Raw genomic sequence first — 19,132 nt, forward strand, 5'->3', positions numbered from 1 at the left:
CTGTCAAAGCTTGCACATATGTAACTCAGTTCCGAATCGCAGGTTAATTCTCTTTGGACCAAGTAGCCAAGGCCCCAGTATGAGACACAGTTCCTCTGGATCCCTCTTAGGGTCACCAACTGTCCCATATTAGCCGGGACATCCCGTATTTTGGGCTAAATTGGTTTGGCCCGGACGGGACTGCCCTTGTCCCGTATTTGACTGCTATTACTCGGGTCGAGGGTACTGTTGGATCGGAAGAAGCGTACAGCTTTTTCCGATCCAACTTTTTATCTCCAGCTTTTTATCTAAGCTTTTCACTGTACATCGGTACACATGACAATAAATTAAAGTAAGCGTACAAACTCTGCACAGGCAGCACCCAAGGTCAGGATCGAACCTGGGACCAACTGTTTGACTGGGCCTGTACTTGCTGGGATTTAGAAGAATGAGAGGGGACCTCATTGAAACATACAGAATAGCAAAAGGCTTGGATAGAGTGGATGTGGGGAGGATGTTTCTGCAGGTGGGAGAGTCTAGGTCATAGGCTCAGAATTAAAGGACGTTCTTTTAGGAAGGAGATGACGAGAAACGTCTTTAGTCAGAGGGTGGTGAATCTGTGGAAATCTTTGCCACAAACGGCTGTGGAGACCAGGTCAGCGGATATTTTTGAGGCAGAGATAGATAGATTCTTGATTAGCACTGGTGTTAGGGGTGATGGGGAGAAGGCAGGAGAATGGGGGTTAGGAGTGAGAGATAGATCAGCCATGATTGAATGGCGGATGGACATGATGGGGCAAATGGCCTAATTCTGTTACCATCCATTATGACCCTGTGACCTTATGAATGCTTGTTCCATGCACAGTTAAGATGGCTCAGCCCACTAGGTCAGGGTTACAGACGTACCTTTCCCCTCCCCCAGCCCGAGACAGCAAGATATACGATCGTGAGGTGAATAGATCAGGTCTATTCCCCCAGTGTAGGGGCATCAAGAACCAGAGCACATAGGTGAAGGTACTGATTCTAGATGATCAGGGCCGAATGGCCTGATCAATAGACTATAGACAATAGGTGCAGGAGTAGCCATTCGGCCCTTCGAGCCAGCACCGCCATTCAATGTGATCATGGCTGATCATCCCCAATCAGTTCCCCGTTCCTGCCTTCTCCCCATATCCCCTGACTCTGCTATTATTAAGAGCCCTATCTAGCTCTCTCTTGAAAGCATCCAGAGAACCTGCCTCCACCGCCCTCTGAGGCAGAGAATTTTACAGACTCATCACTCTCTGTGAGAAAAAGTGTTTCCTCGTCTCCATTCTAAATGGCTTGCTTCTTATTCTTAAACTGTGGCCCCTGGTTCTAGACTCCCCCAACATCGGGAACATGTTTCCTGCCTCTAGCGTGTCCAAGCCCTTAACAACCTTATATGTTTCAATGAAATTGGCCCTCATCCTTCTAAACTTCATAGTGTACAAGCCCAGCTGCTCCATTCTCTCAGCATATGACAGTCCCGCCATCCCGGGAATTAACCTTGTAAACCTACGCTGCACTCCCTCAGTAGCAAGAATGTCCTTCCTCAGATTAGGGAGGGCATTCTTGCTATTGAGGGAGTGCAACTCCTGCACCTATTTTTTCCATGTTTCTAAGCTGAGAAGGGAAAGATTTAATAGGAAGATGCAGGGCAGCTATTTTTGCTCAGAGGGTGATGGGTATTTGGGATTGAGTCGACGTAGACGTGATGGGCCGAATGGCCCGATTCTGCTGTTATTGCTATTGGTAGAAACATAGAAACATAGAAAAATAGGTGCTGGAGTAGGCCATTCGGCCCTTCGAGCCTGCACCACCACTCAATATGATTATGGCTGATCATCCAACTCAGTATCCTGTACCTGCCTTCTCTCCATACCCCCTGATCCCTTTAGCCACAAGGGCCACATCTAATTCCCTCTTAAATATAGCCAATGAACTGGCCTCAACTACCTTCAGTGGCAGAGAGTTCCAGAGATTCACTACTCTCTGTGTGAAAAATGTTTTTCTCATCTTGGTCCTAAAAGATTTCCCCCTTACCCTTAAACTGTGACCCCTTGTCCTGGACTTCCCCAACATCGGGAACAATCTTCCTGCATCTAGCCTGTCCAACCCCTTAAGAATTTTGTAAGTTTCTATAAGATCCCCCCTCGATCTCCTAAATTCTAGCGAGTACAAGCCGTTACCTGCTTGTTGGCCTTGAGGACAGTGCGGAGTGTGGCGATCTGCTCGCGCTTGGTGCTGAGCAGTGACTTCAGCTTGAGGATCTCCTCCATCAGCACCTCCTTGTCCTTGTCGATCATGGGGGCCAACTCCCTGGCTGCTGCCCTCTGGCGGGAGAGCTGCAGCGAGCGGTCCACCGCCTTCTGCAGGTGCTTGATCTGGTCGCGGATGATGGCGTTCAGGTTGTAGATGTTCATGGGCTCCTTGCGGAGGTCGCCGGGGTCGGAGACGGGCGAGGAGGGTGGGGGAGGGACGCTGGCGGGCTTGGTGGGACTCTGCTGCCCGCCCCCACCGCCGCCTCCGCCCCCGCCCCCCTCTCTGGGCGAGTGGTCCGGGGAGTTGCGGGGCTCGACGGTCGGGGAGGACAGGCCGCGGCGGGCCAGGCGGGGGGACAGGACGGCCCGCGGGTCGTCGGGACCCTTCAGGCTGCCACTTCGGGTCACCCTGCTCTGCCTGTAGTAGTCAAGCATCACCCTGTTGGGCGTCTCGTTGTTGCACAAGCACACGTGGTGGTACAACTGGGCCAGCTCCTCGCTGAAGGTGACCAGCTCGTCCTGCGCCGTGTTCAACGTGTTGTGGCCCTCGTTGGCCATGACCGTCAGCGACTTGACCTCCGTCTCGAAGTGAGACACCTTCTCGTTGTACTCCTTGTTCATCTTCTCCAGGCAGCTCACCTGCTTGTCCAGCTCCTGTACCCGGTCCTCGTACTTGGCCTTCTCCTCCGTGTATGTCTCCACGCACTTGTTGTACTTCTCCTTCAGGCTCTTGAGCTCGGCCTTGAGGTCGATCACCTCAGTGATGGCCACCTTGTACTTACACTCCAGGATCTCCAGCCCGTTGATGTCCACCTCGTAGTCGTGCGTTTCCTCCCCGGACTCGCGCCCTTTCTCGTTCTCCAGCTCGGCCTTCGAGTCCTTGTTGACCTGGAGCCTCCTCATGGCGTTGATGCGCTCCGTCAGGCTGTGGACCGTCCCGTGCTGCTCGCTCAGGGCGCCCTTGGTGTGCTCCAGCTGGCTCTGAGACTCCGCAAGGCTGACCATCAGCAGAGACTTCTCCCGCTCCACCTGCAGTGAAAAACAAGACGGGTCATTCGCCAAGCAAACGCTCTCTCAGCCTCACACGTCTCAGCGCGGCACGGTGGCGCAGCGGTAGAATTGCTGCCTCACAGCGCCAGAGACCCGGGTTCGATCCCGACTACGGGTGCTGCCTGTATGGAGTGTGTACGTTCTCACCGTGACCTGCGCGGGGCTTTCCCCAAGATCTTCGGTTTCCTCCCACACTCCACAGACGTACAAGTTTGTAGGTTAATTGGCTTGGTGTAAAAATGTAAATTGTCCCTAGTGTGTGTAGGAGAGTGTTAAGGGCCTGTCCCACTTGAGCGTCATTTGCGCATCATTTACGCGTCACGTGATGCGCGCATGGCGTGCATTACACGTGCATGGCACGTGGTGGCGTAGGCAGTGAATACACGGTCGCGCACCGCGCCCCAGGATTTTGGGATTCACAAAATCTTCGCGCACCACCTGCATGACGGGCAAATGACACCCAAGTAGGCCCTTTGGTGTGCAGCAGATCGCTAGTCGTTGCGGACTCGTTGGGCCGAAGGGCCTGTTTCCGCGCTGTTTCCCTGAACTAAAACAAAACAAACCCTGGACTGCAGCCCATGACTTGAATCCGTTAACGTGTGCTCTTTAGAAAGTGGAATGGATCTCATGGTCATGTTCGGAGTTATTAGAAGGCAATGAAATCTGTTGAAGCGCCCTCTAATACATGTTATTAACACGTGTATGATATCTCTCAAGTGCCCCTTTGTAAATAGTACTTGGAAGAAAAAACCTATGTCGAAGGTACATCATGAATTTCCACAGTGATATCATAGAATCAGTCGCCCATGAATAGAGTGCACTGATTCTAGAGCAACACTAGAATGTATGTTCTAGAACAGTGGTCTTTCCAATTTTCATTGCAACACTCCAAATACATTGTTATTCCCCTGTCATACTTAGGAAACCTGAACGGAAACCTCTGGCGACTTTGCACCCCACCCAAGGTTTCTGTGCAGTTTGCTGGAGGTTCACGGAGGTTTTTGTCAATCTCCCCACCTGCTTCCACTACCTGCAACCCCCGGGAACCACCTGCAACCTCCGGGAACCGCACGGAAACCTTGGGTGGGGGCGCAAAGTCTCCAGAGGTTTCCGTTCAGGTTTCTTAAGTGGGACAGGGGCATTAGTTGCCTTTAGCCATAATGAACTGTTCAGGACATTGGGGGAGCACTGTAGAAATCCACGATGTTTCTTCTGGAAGAATTCCACTTAGGTTGTTCTGCAAGAGGTCATTTGATCCCACAGCCAGGGTGACAATATCTCTAGTTCAAACTCCGCATCTCAATAACATCCACTGTCGTGAATATTTTAATCCTGCTACAGAGACTAGACGTCCATACATACCTGCAAACTCGATGACGTTCTTCACAACCCATAGATATGTCCCCCGGCCTCCGTTAGCTTGAGTGTGAACTTTGGATCACAGCGGGTGTGTAGCCCAACATATTGAGATGTTTGTGGACAAAAGCGCTGGAGAAACTCAGCGGGTGCAGCAGCATCTGTGGAGCGAAGGAAATAGGCAACGTTTCGGGCCGAAACCCGGAAGGGTTTCGGCCCGAAACGTTGCCTATTTCCTTCAGGGTTTCGGCCCAAAACGTTGCCTATTTCCTTCACTCCATAGGTGCTGCTGCACCCGCTGAGTTTCTCCAGCACTTTTGTCTACCTTCGATTTTCCAGCATCTGCAGTTCCTTCTTAAACATATTGATAAGTGGGTGAACACGTTGAACAGAGGGGGCCAGTAAAGTGGCGATCTCTCTCTCTCTCTCTCTCTCTGCCCTGCACTCTGGTAATGGTCTCACAGGAGTGACTCACAGGTACTCACATTCGCCAGAGGACGCACATGGGTGGGGTCGGGGGAATTCTTGCCACCGATAGCCAGGGTCTTCCCGAAGCTCGGAGAAGGCCTGGGACCATCGTGAGAGCGCGGCCTTAGGGATCGCGCCTCTTTTGCGGTGAAGAGTGGGAGAGAGGTGATGACGTCACGAGCCCTTCTGCCCCCCCAGCGCATGGGGGGGCACGGAGCAGGGAGGTTCTACTGCAGTTGTACAGGGTCTTGGTGAGACCACACCTGGAGTATTGCGTACAGTTTTGGTCTCTAAAATCTGAGGAAGGACATTATTGCCATAGAGGGAGTGCAGAGAAGGTTCACCAGACTGATTCCTGGGATGTCAGGACTGTCTTATGAAGAAAGACTGGATAGACTTGGTTTATACTCTCTAGAATTTAGGAGATTGAGAGGGGGTCTTATAGAAACTTACAACATTCTTAAGGGCTTAGACAGGCTGGATGCAGGAAGATTGTTCCCGATGTTGGGGAAGTCCAGGACAAGGGGTCACAGCTTAAGGATAAGGGGGAAATCCTTTAAAACCGAGATGAAAAGAACTTTTTTCACACAGAGAGTGGTGAATCTCTGGAACTCTCTGCCGCAGAGGGTAGTCGAGGCCAGTTCATTGGCTATATTTAAGAGGGAGTTAGATGTGGCCCTTGTGGCTAAGGGGATCAGAGGGTATAGAGAGAAGGCAGGTACGGGATGCTGAGTTGGATGATCAGCCATGATCATATTGAATGGCGGTGCAGGCTCGAAGGGCCGAATGGCCTTCTCCTGCACCTAATTTCTATGTTTCTATGTTTCTATGATGTGCAGAAGGATCTCGGAGTCCTTATTGAAACATATAAGATTGTTAAGGGTTTGGACACGCTAGAGGCAGGAAACATGTTCCCGATGTTGGGGGAGTCCAGAACCAGGGGTCACACACAGTTTAAGAACAAGGGGTAAGCCATTTAGACGAGGAAACACTTTTTCTCACAGAGAGTTGTGAGTGTGGAATTATCTGCCTCAGAGGGCGGTGGAGGCCGGTTCTCTGGATGCTTTCAAGAGAGAGCTGGATAGGGCTCTTAAAAATAGCGGAGTCAGGGGATATGGGGAAACGGCAGGGACGGGGTACTGATTGGGGATGATCAGCCATGATCACATTGGATGGCGGTGCTGGCTCGAAGGGCCAAATGACCTACTCCTGCACCTATTGTCTATTGTCTATTGTCGAGGTTCATTGTTCTCTGAAGGTAGCCACACAAGGAGATGGAATGGTAAAGAAGGCTTTCTGATATGCCTGCCTTCATCGGTCGGGATACTGAGTATAAGAGTCAGGACGTCACGTTTTCGAGCACTGGGTGCAGTTCTGATCTCCCCATTCCAGGGAGAATGGTGGCTTTGGAGATGGTGCAGATGAGCTCACCAAAATGCTGCCTCGGAGGGTGTGAGCTTTAAGGAGAGCTTGGACAAACTTGGATTGTTTTCTTAAGAGAGTCAGACATTGCGGGAGACCTCATAGAAATATATAAAACTATGAGAGACATACGTAGGATAGACAGCATGGATATGCTAAAGACTAGAGGTCTCTTTAAGGTGAGATGCGGTTGTGGCTGCATCAGAACATGTTGCTCATAAGTTCATAAGTTATAGAAACAGAATGAGGCCATTCGGCCCATCAAGTCTACACTGCCACTCAATCATGGCAGATCTATTTTTCCCACTCAACCCCATTCTCCTGCCTTAGGCCCTGTAAACCCTGACACCCGTATTAATCATGAAAGATAGATAGATCAGAGGCGTTTAAGAGGCTTATGGATAGACTCGTGGCTCTGCGGGGATATGGATCAGGAGCAGACAGAGGAGATGAGTTATACACCTGGCATCCTGGACACTGGACTCTTGTGCGGTTCCATATTCACTCTAAAACAGTGGGGACAGATTAACCATTGAGTAGATTTTGTGTGTGAATCCTCACCTTTCAATGAGGTAAAGATGTCCTAATGTGGCACCGTGGAGGATGTTGGTGGAGGTCTGTGGGTCACCATAATGGTGTTTTGTGATATTGCAATGGAGAAAACTCAACGTAAAACAACGCCTCCACTCATTCCTCTGTGGTAGAGTTGCTGCCTCACAGCACCAGAGACCTGGGTTCGATCCTGACCAGGGGGGCTGCTGTCTGTAAGGATTTTGTACATTCTGCCGATGACCTGCGTGGGTTTTCTCCGGGTGCTCCGGTTTCCTCCCACACTCCAAAGGCGTGCAGTTCTGTGGGGTTACTCGGCTTGGTGTCATTGTAAATTGTCCCTTGGGTGTGTGGGATAATATTGGCGTGCGGGGATCGCTGTTTCCCCGCTGTGTATCTAAGCTAAACTTAACCGAGCTCCTGCAATGAGTGGGTCAAAGACAGCGGGTACATTAACAACAGCTTTTATTTGTCGAATGGGGAGCGACGGTGGTTGTTTTGGCCGCAGGTGAATGTTCTTGAGGGAGAGGTTGTCTCCAGAGCTCTTCACTGAAGAGGAGCTTGCAGGTTGGTGGCGACTGAATGAGGCTTGGGAGGGAGGGAGGGAGGGAGGGAGGGAGGGGGGGAGGGAGGGATGGAGGGAGGGATGGAGGGGGAGGGAGGGAGGGATGGAGGGAGGGAGGGAGGGAGGGAGGGAGGGAGGGAGGGAGGGAGGGGAGGGAGGGCCTTAACGCAGTACGAAAGACGAGAAGAACGTGAAAGGAAAAATGAGCAGGAAACAAGACGGGGGCAGGACAGAGCAGAAACTCAGGAAGATGAGCTGGAGGAGGAAGTGAAAGAGAATGGGCAGGAGGACAGGAGCAAATACCTGGATGAGCTGCTGCTTCAGCTTTTGCATTTCCGAGATGTTGAGCTCGCTGAAGAGGTCGGAGACGAGGGCGGGGTTGTCGGTCTTCCTGCCGGCCGGCCGGTAGTCGCTCTGGAGTTTGACCAGGGAGCCGTGGATGTGGCCGTTGACCTTGTCGTCGTTGTTGGGCTCGCCGCCCCCGTCCTCGGGGAACTTGAGCCCGTCCACGGCGATGTTGATGTGGGTGTTGTACATGCTGTCGCTCATGTTGATGTACTGCGACAGCTCCTTGCGCAGGTTGTTCTTCTGCTCCCGCTCGTTCTTCAGCGTCTCCAGCGCCTCCTCCAGCTGGTGCTCGGCGATCTCCTTCAGCCGGATGGCGTCCTCCAGCTGGCTGTTGAGCAGCACCGTCTCCTCCTCCAGCCGCTTGATCTCGTGCTTGAGACCCTCGTATTCCACCTGGGGGGGGGGGGTCGGACACAAGACAAAACGTTTAGACTCCTGTCCCCCTCGCCATTGCAATTCTCCCGTCTATCCCAGGCTTCGAGGAGCAACTCCTCCTTGATATGAGTGAGTATTGGCTTGACGTTGGGGAAACTGCTTTGGCTTCTCCCAATGCACAAGGCACCGTTGGAGGTGTCACCGGGCAGATGGTGGGTGAGTTGGCACCCAAACCAATATCACCAGCTTAGCAGGGGTGCGGGCGGGCACCTCGCTGCCAGGCTGTGAGCTGGTCTAGCACACCTGGGGCAGGTGCACAGACTGGTTCTCCCAGCTTTACTCCTTCTCTGCAAAGATGTCCATGCAGGTCAACATTGTGCCAGTGAGCAGCAGCACTTGAACCACTTACATTGTCCCAGTTTCCCTCTGATACACCTTGCCTCAGCTATAATGCGCTGGAATCTGATGCTCTCAATCACCATTGATGTCCATGTGGCCCAGATACTACCCTCTGTAGTGACTCCTTGGACCAAGGAAGCTCACATGGATAATCCCACCTGCTCCGGCTGCGATACCTGGTGAATGGTTTTCACCATTCCACAGCAGCATAATTCAGCCAAGGTCTAATGCTAGGAGCGTGTGGCTTCACATGGATAATGCTGCTGCTGGGATAGATACTGTCAGAGATCAGCCGTGTCAGGACAAGGGAGTAATTTATCTATTATCTTGGTGTAGATGGAGGATGGGACCTGGACACTGGTTTCAACACTACACCTTTTGCTTTCCTATTGTCGATTTCCAAAATGTAACGCACTCGATTGTACTTTTTCTTAGAAATAGGTTGCACTGACTATATGGTTTTGGGGATTTATTATAATTCATCTTTAAATCTCATTTTCAAGCCTTGAAATCCTAAACTTGAATTTGTTTCTCCTATTGCTGATTGAAATAATGGGATCTCTCAGTCTCTCTATCTCCCTCTCTCTCCGTATCTCTAAGTCTCTCTACCTCACTCAGTCTCCCTCTGTCTTTCAGTCTATCTCACAGTCTCTCTATCTCTTTCTCTCCCTTTATTACATTCTCTTGGTCTCCCTATCTCCATCCTTCTCTCTCCCTCTCTCTCTATATATATCCCACTCTCTATCTCATTCTCTCTACCACCCTCTCTCTCACTCTCTCCCAATCTCGCCCTCTTTCTCTCCCTCCCTCACCCTCTCTCCCTGTCAATAGGCAATAGACAATAGGTGCAGGAGTAGGCCATTCGGCTGATCATCCCCAATCAGTACTCCGTACCTGCCTTCTCCCCATATCCCCTGACTCCGCTATTTTTAAGAGCCCTATCTAACTCTCTGTTGAAAGCATCCAGAGAACCTGCCTCCACCGCCCTCTGAGGCAGAGAATTCCACAGACTCACCACTCTCTGTGAGAAAAAGTGTTTCCTCGTCTCCGTTCTAAATGGTTTACTCCTTATTCTTAAACTGTGGCCCCTGGTTCTGGACTCCCCCAACATCGGGAACGCTCTATGTCCCTCTCTATCTCATTCTCTCTATCCCCCTCTCTCACCCTTTTTCTCTCTCCTGCTCTCTCACCATCTCCCCCTCTCTCTGCCTACGAATATCACTGTACCTTAATTGGCACTCGTGACAATAGACACCTTTGAAACCCATCTCTCTGCATCTGCCATTTTATTTTCTCTTTATTTTGGGGAAGTCAGTATAAGTAGCAAAGTAGCAAAGTATAAGTAGCAAAAGGATTTGAGTATAGGAGCAGGGAGGTTCTACTGCAGTTGTACAGGATCTTGGTGAGACCACACCTGGAGTATTGCGTACAGTTTTGGTCTCCAAATCTGAGGAAGGACATTATTGCCATAGAGGGAGTGCAGAGAAGGTTCACCAGACTGATTCCTGGGATGTCAGGACTGTCTTATGAAGAAAGACTGGATAGACTTGGTTTATACTCTCTAGAATTTAGGAGATTGAGAGGGGATCTTATAGAAACTTACAAAATTTGAATCTAAGGGGTTGGACAGGCTAGATGCAGGAAGATTGCTCCCGATGTTGGGGAAGTCCAGGACAAGGGGTCACAGCTTAAGGATAAGGGGGAAATCCTTTAAAACCGAGATGAGAAGAACTTTTTTCACACAGAGAGTGGTGAATCTCTGGAATGCTCTGCCGCAGAGGGTAGTCGAGTCGAGGCCAGTTCATTGGCTATATTTAAGAGGGAGTTAGATGCGGCCCTTGTGGCCAAGGGGATCAGAGGGTATGGAGAGAAGGCAGGTACGGGATACTGAGTTGGATGATCAGCCATGATCATATTGAATGGCGGTGCAGGCTCGAAGGGCCGAATGGCCTACTCCTGCACCTAATTTCTATGTTTGTATGTAAGTAGCAGACCAGCATGTAGATTGAGCATCGATGGAGTACAAGCTGGGAACCAGGTCTCGCTCCCCTCCCCTCCCCTCCCCTCCACACTCAGCCAGAAGGGTGCTGATCCCTCCTCTTGTGTTGTATGTACAAAGTCACCAGCCCTAAGGTCAACCCACCGACCGTGATCATGCACAACACAAACGTTATAAAGCCTGGTCACGGTGAATGATCATTTACACATGTCCCACAAGCTGCGGCTACTACGCACATGAACATAACCAGCCAGGAAACGGAAAAATTAAAACGCATTCATTAATTTGAAAAGAAAACTGGAGAAATGATTGCATGAGTCACATTCAGAAATTATGAGGCGTTCTTTCACCTAAAGCAGATGATTAGCGGACGTATAGACAGTCTGGGGTTACTTTGAGAGAAGTCCGGCTGCAGAGATGAACTGCAGCAATCTCAACTTCATCCAACATCTGCTCTGTGCTCATGTGGGGTCTTGAGTCTCTTTCACTTCTCAAGAGAAAGCTCAGTACTTTTTCCCCAACGGTGAGAAAAATGGGAGCGACTCTACAAAAGTCGACACTTGCCGCAGAAATTTGCGAAAATAAATTGTGTTTTTTTAAAAAAAGTAGATGAATTTTCTTTGCAAGTGTATTTTCCCAGAGAGGATTTATCAGTGGAACACACTTGGTCAAAAACTGTGGTACGCCCGCAAGGACCTTTCCATAATGGAGTGGGTTCTCCGACAAAGAGTTCCCTTCATATTCACCTCCAAAGGGGGGGGGGGGGGGGGGGGGGTTGTAAAAGAGAGGATGGCTGGGTGGAACGGAGGGATCTCTCGCATCCAGGGAAATGGGGATGTGGGCGGGAGGAGGTGAGGTCGCATATCGATAGCTGAATGAAGGGGGTAGCAAGAATTCAGCGGTGTAAGTAAACTAGCAAAGCTGTGTTAGTGATCGGGCATTCATCATCAATCTCCAGTGCACATCCAATTTCACATCCAGATTAAATAAGCGCCATACACATGTCTGCAGATATTAAACATCTAAACACTTTCTGCATCAATGGAGTAGGCCTGACTCCAAGGAAGGAGGGACAAGGGGACACACGGTGATGTTTGTGGCCTCATAAATATTGCCGTTAAATAAACTATTTCCAATGTGTAAACTTTTTTAAAATGAAGCAATAAATGGGGAGGAGGGAATAAAAAGTAGGAAAAAGCCAACCCTGCTCGCACTGATCCATGCTGTTATTGGAGTGGTGTATGGATCATCGTTCAGATTGAGGTGGGTGATATGTGTGGCATTCTTTTCAGACAAGAATGGCATTGAAGTCACCTATACCTTAGCCCGACCATAACCTAGCAGTTCAGAAGGCACTTGCCAACCCTACAACCACACTACGTAAGCTAAGGTTTCCAAGGATAACTGGAATGGCAATACAGGTCAAGAGGGGACCATTGTGTCTTTCAGATCCATGCCGCCATTTAAAAGGATTGTGGCTAATCTGACATCCATGCCCATCATTTTGAATGATGTCTATTTACCACTGTCAACTGACAGTCTGAAGAAGGATATCGACCCGAAACGTCGCCCATTCCTTCTCTCCAGAGATGCTGCCTGTGCCGCTGAGTTACTCCAGCATTTTGTGACTACCCTCTACCATTTTAATACTATTCTTGATACACGTTTAGTTTAGTTTATTGCCACGTGTACTGAGGTACAGTGTGAGCGTTTTGGTGTGTGCTATCCAGTCAGCGGAAAGGCAATACATGATTACAATTGAGCCGTCCACAGTGTAGAGATACATGATGAATGGAATAATGTCTAGTGCAAGATATTATCTAGTGCAAATAATGTCTAGTTCCCGATGTTAGGGAAGTCCAGGACAAGGGGTCACAGCTTAAGGATAAAGGGGAAATCCTTTAAAACCGAGATGAGAAGAACTTTTTTCACGCAGAGAGTGGTGAATCTCTGGAACTCTCTGCCACAGAGGGTAGTTGAGGCCACTTCATTGGCTATATTTAAGAGGGAGTTAGACGTGGCCCTTGTGGCTAAGGGGATCAGAGGGTATAGCGAGAAGGTAGGTACAGGATACTGAGTTGGATGATCAGCCATGATCATATTGAATGGCGGTGCAGGCTCGAAGGGCCGAATGGCCTACTCCTGCACCTAATTTCTATGTTTCTATGTTTCTAAGATAAAGTTGAGTAAAGTCTGATTAAAGATAGTCCCAGGGTCTCGAATGAGGAAGATGGCAGCTCAGGACCGCACTCTAGTTATTGATAGGATGGTTCAGTTGCCTGTTGACTGCTGGGAAGAAACTACTAGTGAACAAATAATCTGTCTATACTCTCAACTGGTGACGGATATCTAAAAAGGGAGGGAAGGAATTCATTCTCAAAACCTCTTTGGAGACATTTGGGATTCTTTTGATTCATGATTAATGAATCAAATTACTGAACATCCCGCGGTCTAGGCATAAGCTCAGGGGCGACCGTGCCTTTGCGGTTGCAGCTCCTAGACTGTGGAACAGCATCCTTCTTCCCATCAGAACTGCCCCCTCCATCGACTCCTTTAAATCGAGACTTAAAACTCATCTCTACTCCCAAGCCTTTCTTGACGTCCTCTGAGCGAGGGCTATATGTATGTAGTGATGTTTGTATTTAATCTATGAACCACTGTTGTAGAACGTTAGTGCCTCCACAAATGTAAAGCACTTTGGTCAATGAGAGTTGTTATTTAAATGTGCTGTAGAAATAAAAGTGACTTGACTTGACTTGATTAAGGATCAAATGCCGAATATTGGCTTGGCTGCCACTGCCTGGGTTTCATTTCCATTGAAGTCAACAGTTAGGCAAGACCAGAGAAATGTTTAGGAGTTGGGCTCTTGATATAGTGTCTCGCTGTGTCACAAATGCAAATTTCCCCCCCTCCCCCCCCCAGTCCTCTACGTGCAGGTCGGATATTCATAGAATTTTTGAATTTTACGAATATGAAAAGTGACCTTCCGTTTGGATGTTTTTCGAAATATTTCAATATTTTTGGAGCTCGTGATCTTTTGGTGAAAGTTCCACTTCTGGAGCTACTGGCTCGACTCTCTCCGTCAAGCTAAATCCTACAGTTAATCGTCAGTCCGCCGGCTTGAAGTGAAGGGCAAGCCCCCTCCCACAGCAGCGTACAACAAGCACAGTGCATCGTCTACCAACAAGCCTGCTGCCCTAGTGGAGTCACTCACACTTTTCCCCACGGACAGATAGAGTGCAATGACCTGCATCAGAAGAGGACGGAGTTAGCAACTTGCAAGAGAGAAGATGCACATTTCATATCACAACAATACAACAGCAAAAAAACAAAAATGGTAACAAGACCCATAAACACATTTAAAGAAGGGTGACAGAACATCTGACAACAACAATCGCGTTCTCTCTTCACACACAGTTTATGATTTCCCAATTCACAGCACATAAAGCGTTAAGGTCGTATTTATTTTTTCTCGGCCAAAGGCTTCTCCTGAACATCCCTCAGTTTACTCTGCTGCAAGACAGGGTCATCGGGGAGTGTGGACGCTGCCCAAAGGCAAAATGGTGAAGTGATGATTTGGAATTAATTGCCAAAACGACTATGTTATTTATTCACCCACGTGATGGGAATGAAATATGGAGAAGATTAGATCCACGTCCTAGAATAAAATCAATATTGTGAGAAAGCAATGTTTAAGAGGGAACTGCAGATGCTGGAGAATCGAAGGTTACACAAAAAAGCTGGAGAAACTCAGCGGGTGCAGCAGCATCTATGGAGCGAAGGAAATAGGCAACGTTTCGGACCGAAACCCTGAAGGAAATAGGCAATGTTTCGGGCCGAAACCCTGAAGGAAATAGGCAACGTTTCGGGCCGAAACCCTGAAGGAAATAGGCAACGTTTCGGGCCGAAACCCTGAAGGAAATAGGCAACGTTTCAGGCCGAAACCCTTTCGGGTTTCGGCACGAAACGTTGCCTATTTCCTTCGCTCCATAGATGCTGCTGCACCCGCTGAGTTTCTCCAGCTTTTTTGTGTAACCTTGTGAGAAAGCAAGTTGGATGTTAAAGGGGGAGGGGGGGGGGGGCTAGAACAATGATTCCTTCCATTTATCTGGCAATTTCAGTGAAATCTGGGTAAATTGTGTTCTGGTTTGTGCTGAGTTACATAACAGGTAGACCTGGTGTATGTGGTATTACAAGAGTTCAGCCTGATGACCACTGGCACAAGGTATTTCTCTGATTTCTGTCACCATCTAGAGTCTTAGAGACTTTCAGCATGGAAACAGGCCAACATGCCCACACCGGCCAACATGTCCAATCTACGCTAGTCCCACCTGCCTGCATTTGGCCCGTATCCCTCTAAACATGTCCGATCCATGTACCTTTCCGATAGTACCTGCCTCAACTACCTCCTCATTCCATACACCCACCACCCTTTGTGTAAAAAAGTTACCCCTCAGATTCCTATTAAATCCTCCCCTCCCCCCCTCCCCCCCCTTGCCTTAAACCCATGTCCTTGAGTTCTCGATTCCCCTCCTTGGCAAACTCACTTGAAGTTCACTGGAGCACCGACCGACCGGTTGACAAGAATGCTACAGACATGCAGAGCACAATGTCAAACTTACTTGTGATTAGAACAAGATAACAACCTGTTCTTAAGTCTAAAGAAGGGTCCTGACCAGAGACATCACCTATCCATTTTCTCCAGAGATGCTGCCTGACCCGCTGGGTTACTCCGACATTTGGTGCCAAACTTTTTCTTATGCTTTTATTCACAAAAAATAAATATTTTTTTCTTGACCCCTTTTCCCTGGCCTGCGCCCATTTGATGTTTATTCCCTCTCCGCCTACTCATTTTTCTTCAGCGCTTTCCACCAGTGTCAATCCACTGAAGATATGGGCAATGTTTTCCTGTGAAGCCCATCCGTCCCCAAACGCAGTCGGAGCTGCGCCCAGCACCAGATGCTCCAATTCTGCCAATTATTGATCGATATTGATCCAGTCGGAATTTTTGCCTGGTGTTTTGTAATCAATGGATGCCACTGCCTAGAGGTGGGGCTGAGATGAGGACAGTTTACGCCACGTCAGATGTATATCGTGAACTAAAGGATATTTGAAATTTGACATTGAGGTCCCAGGGTGCAAATAATAGAAAATTGGACCATGGTGAATTGGGAGTTTGTGTTACTGGGTTGATGTTAATGGAAATGACAGCTGGGCAGTGGGGCAGGTCACCTGTTGCTGCTCTGCCTCTATTTTAAAACAATCGCCTTTTAATCTCTCGGGGCATTTAGTCTTTAACCTTCCCTCCATCTCCCTGCACCCAGCGCCCTTGTATTTCAGTGTGGTGTCAAACTAGGAAGAACTAGACCGCATCCACGGTGAACTGTGCCATTTGATATTCCTGATTTACACGTTACTCCAGCATCACACTGGGCACCAAACCAAGAGAGAGGTTGTTATAGATAACTGCTATAGAGTTTTTAACAGTTCAGGGGCGGCACGGTGGCGCAGCGGTAGAGTTGCTGCCTTGCAGCGCCAGAGAACCGGGTTTGATCCGGATTACGGGTGCTGCCTGTACGGAGTTTGTACGTTCTCCACATGACCGCGTGGGTTTTCTCCGGGTGCTCCCAATGTTGGGCGAGTCCAGAACCAGGGGCCACAGTCTTAGAATAAAGGGGAGGCCATTTAAGACTGAGGTGAGAAAAAAACTTTTTCACCCAGAGAGTTGTGAATTTGTGGAATTCCCTGCCACAGAGGGCAGTGGAGGCCAAATCACTGGATGGATTTAAGAGAGAGTTAGATCGAGCTCTAGGGGCTAGTGGAGTCAAGGGATATGGGGAGAAGGCAGGCATGGGTTATTGATTGGGGACGATCAGCCATGATCACAATGAATGGCGGTGCTGGCTCGAAGGGCCGAATGGCCTCTTCCTGCACCTATCTTCTATGTATCTATGTATCTATGCTCCGGTTTCCTCCCACACTCCACAGACGTACAGGTTTGTAGGCTAACTGTTTTGGTAAAATTGTACATTGTCCCTAGTGTGTGTGTGCGCGTGTGTGTGTGTGTGTGTGTGTGTGTGTGTGTGTGTGTGTGTGTGTGTGTGTGTGTGTGTGTGTGTGTGTGTGTGTGTGTGTGTGTGTGTGTGTGTGTGTAGGATAGTGTTAATGTGCGTGGATCGCTGGTCGGCGTGGACTCGATGGGCCGAAGGGCCTGTGTCCGCGCTGTATCTCTAAACTAAACTAAACTTTGTCCCTGAATTGCTTTGAGAAATCAGACAATAACGTGAAGCAAGTTAAAGGAAGTGCATTCAATGGCAGCTGCGATGTAAATGAGAGGGAGGTTAGCAAATAGAAGCTTGGGAGTTCTGAAATGTTATTGTTTGTCTGAATGGAGCCGGGATGTCGAGATCCTGTCATTCACTTGTTGCTTGCTTGTTTATCAGGTCAGGAACTTGCTAACATTTGGACATCTCTCCCACTGTTTCATTGCGTTGGGATTTATATCTGATGACTGATGACTTCTTGGGATGATTAAAAGTGATCCTATTTCTATTGCTTTATTCCAGGTGTTGTAGGTTAATTGTGAATTGTCCCAATGTGTGTAGGATAGTGTTAGTGTGCGGGGATCGCTGGTCGGGGCGGGCTAGGCGGGCTGAAGGGCCTGTATCCTTGCTGTATCTCTAAACTAAACTAAGTGTGGGTGCGTGGGTTTAGGCATGGAGAGGGAGAAAAGAGCAAGTGTGTTGGAAAGTCTTGTTGATCGGAGTAAAACTCCAATGATCCAGCAGTCTGGGACATTGATGGCGCTGGATAAGCAGATTATCTGGTCTATCAGATGTTATTTCTATTAATGCCCCAAACACTTTTACCTCACTTTAATATTGAACGACTAGCATTATCAACTACCAGCAAACCAGGTAAGTTTAAAGGTAAAGGCCCTGTCACACTGTACGAGCTAATTCAAGAGCTCTCCCGAGTTTAAAAAAAAAAAATCAAACTCGTGGTAAGCATGTAGAATGTACGTAGCGGGTACGTCGGAGCTCGGGACGTCTCTGAGCGGCTCGTAACGCTAACGGTAGGTACTCGGGAAACGCGGTAAGCTCGTGCAGACTCGTGAAGATTTTTCAACATGTTGAAAAATGTCCACGAGGGCTACGATCGGCCATTACCGTAATTCTCCGAGTTCGAATCAGGGGAAACTCGGGAGAACTCTTGAATTAGCTCGTACAGTGGGACAGCCCCTTAAGAGCGGTGACCAGGGATCCAGTGAGTAGGGTGAGAGAGCGAGGCAAAATGGTACCTGGTGGTACAGGTAAAGCATCGGGATTTACAAACTGTGTAGGAAGGAACTGCAGATGCTGGTTTAAACCGAAGGTAGACGCAAATTGCTGGAGTAACTCAACAGGGCAGGCAGCATCTCTGGAGAGAAGGACTGGGTCGTGATTGTGTGAAGAAGGGTCTCGACCAGAAACTTCAACCACTGGTTCTCTCCAGAGATTCTGCCTGTCCCGCTGAGTTACTCAAGCTTTTTGTATCTGTCTGGGATTTACAATGTGTCGGATGGTGGATTATTGGAGTTTAACTGTGATGTGTTTCACAGATGTAAAACTGGGGAAAGGGGAGCAGCAAACTCTGTGCAGGCAGATAATGTAAATGAGGCTGGAATCTTCTGATATTCATGGGGATATTTGTGGGGTTTAGCAAACCAAGCAGCTTCAAAGGAAGAAACAAAGAACTGCAGATGCTGGTTTATACCAAAGATAGACACAAAGTGCTGGAGCAACTTGCAGCCTGAAGAAGGGTCCCGACCCAAACTGTGTCTTTTTTTCTCCAGTGATGCTGCCTCTCCCGCTGAGTTACGCCAGCACTTTGTGTCCATCTTCAGCTTGAAAGGAAGTTTAGTTTAGTTTAAAGGTACGACATGGAAACAAGGCCCTTTGGCCCAACCTCACCTCCACATCCAGGATCAGATGGGTCTCCATAGGAGGTGCTGCCTCATAAAAGGCAGCCAGCATCAAAGGCCCTGGCCACACTTTCATTTCACTCCCTGGTCTTTCCCACACCCATCAGGCTCATGAACAGCGCAAAACACTAACAATAAACTATGAACTACCTTGTCGAAACAAGGAACTGCAGATGCTGGTTCACAAAGGAAGACACAGAGTGCTGGAGCAACTCAGCGGGTCAGGCAGCATCTCAGCAGAACATGGATAGGTGATGTTTCCATCTGAAGAAGGTTCCTGACCCCATCCTTGGTCCCCTGAGATGGTGCCTGCTCCAATGAGGTACTTCAGCTCTCTGTCTTGGTTGCAACTGAGGACTTTGGGCTGTTTTGCACTA

The 19,132-nt window shown here is 48.9% G+C and overlaps 1 protein-coding gene across 2 annotated transcripts in view; it reads right to left on the reverse strand.

Annotated features, from left to right (window-relative positions):
* Window positions 1–19,132, reverse strand: part of bicd1a (bicaudal D homolog 1a) — a 134,604-nt gene that overhangs the window by 37,977 nt on the left and 77,495 nt on the right. For both annotated transcript variants that reach the window (XM_055650182.1, XM_055650181.1), the window contains exons 4-5: window positions 7,975–8,412; window positions 2,190–3,290 (exon numbers count right to left, since the gene is read on the reverse strand). In XM_055650182.1, coding sequence (XP_055506157.1) covers window positions 2,190–3,290; window positions 7,975–8,412 — 1,539 coding nt within the window. The remainder of the gene's footprint in view (window positions 1–2,189; window positions 3,291–7,974; window positions 8,413–19,132) is intronic.

The sequence above is a fragment of the Leucoraja erinacea genome, chromosome 19 (genome assembly GCF_028641065.1).
Source record: "Leucoraja erinacea ecotype New England chromosome 19, Leri_hhj_1, whole genome shotgun sequence".
In the NCBI taxonomy this organism is placed as follows: Eukaryota; Metazoa; Chordata; class Chondrichthyes; order Rajiformes; family Rajidae; genus Leucoraja; species Leucoraja erinaceus.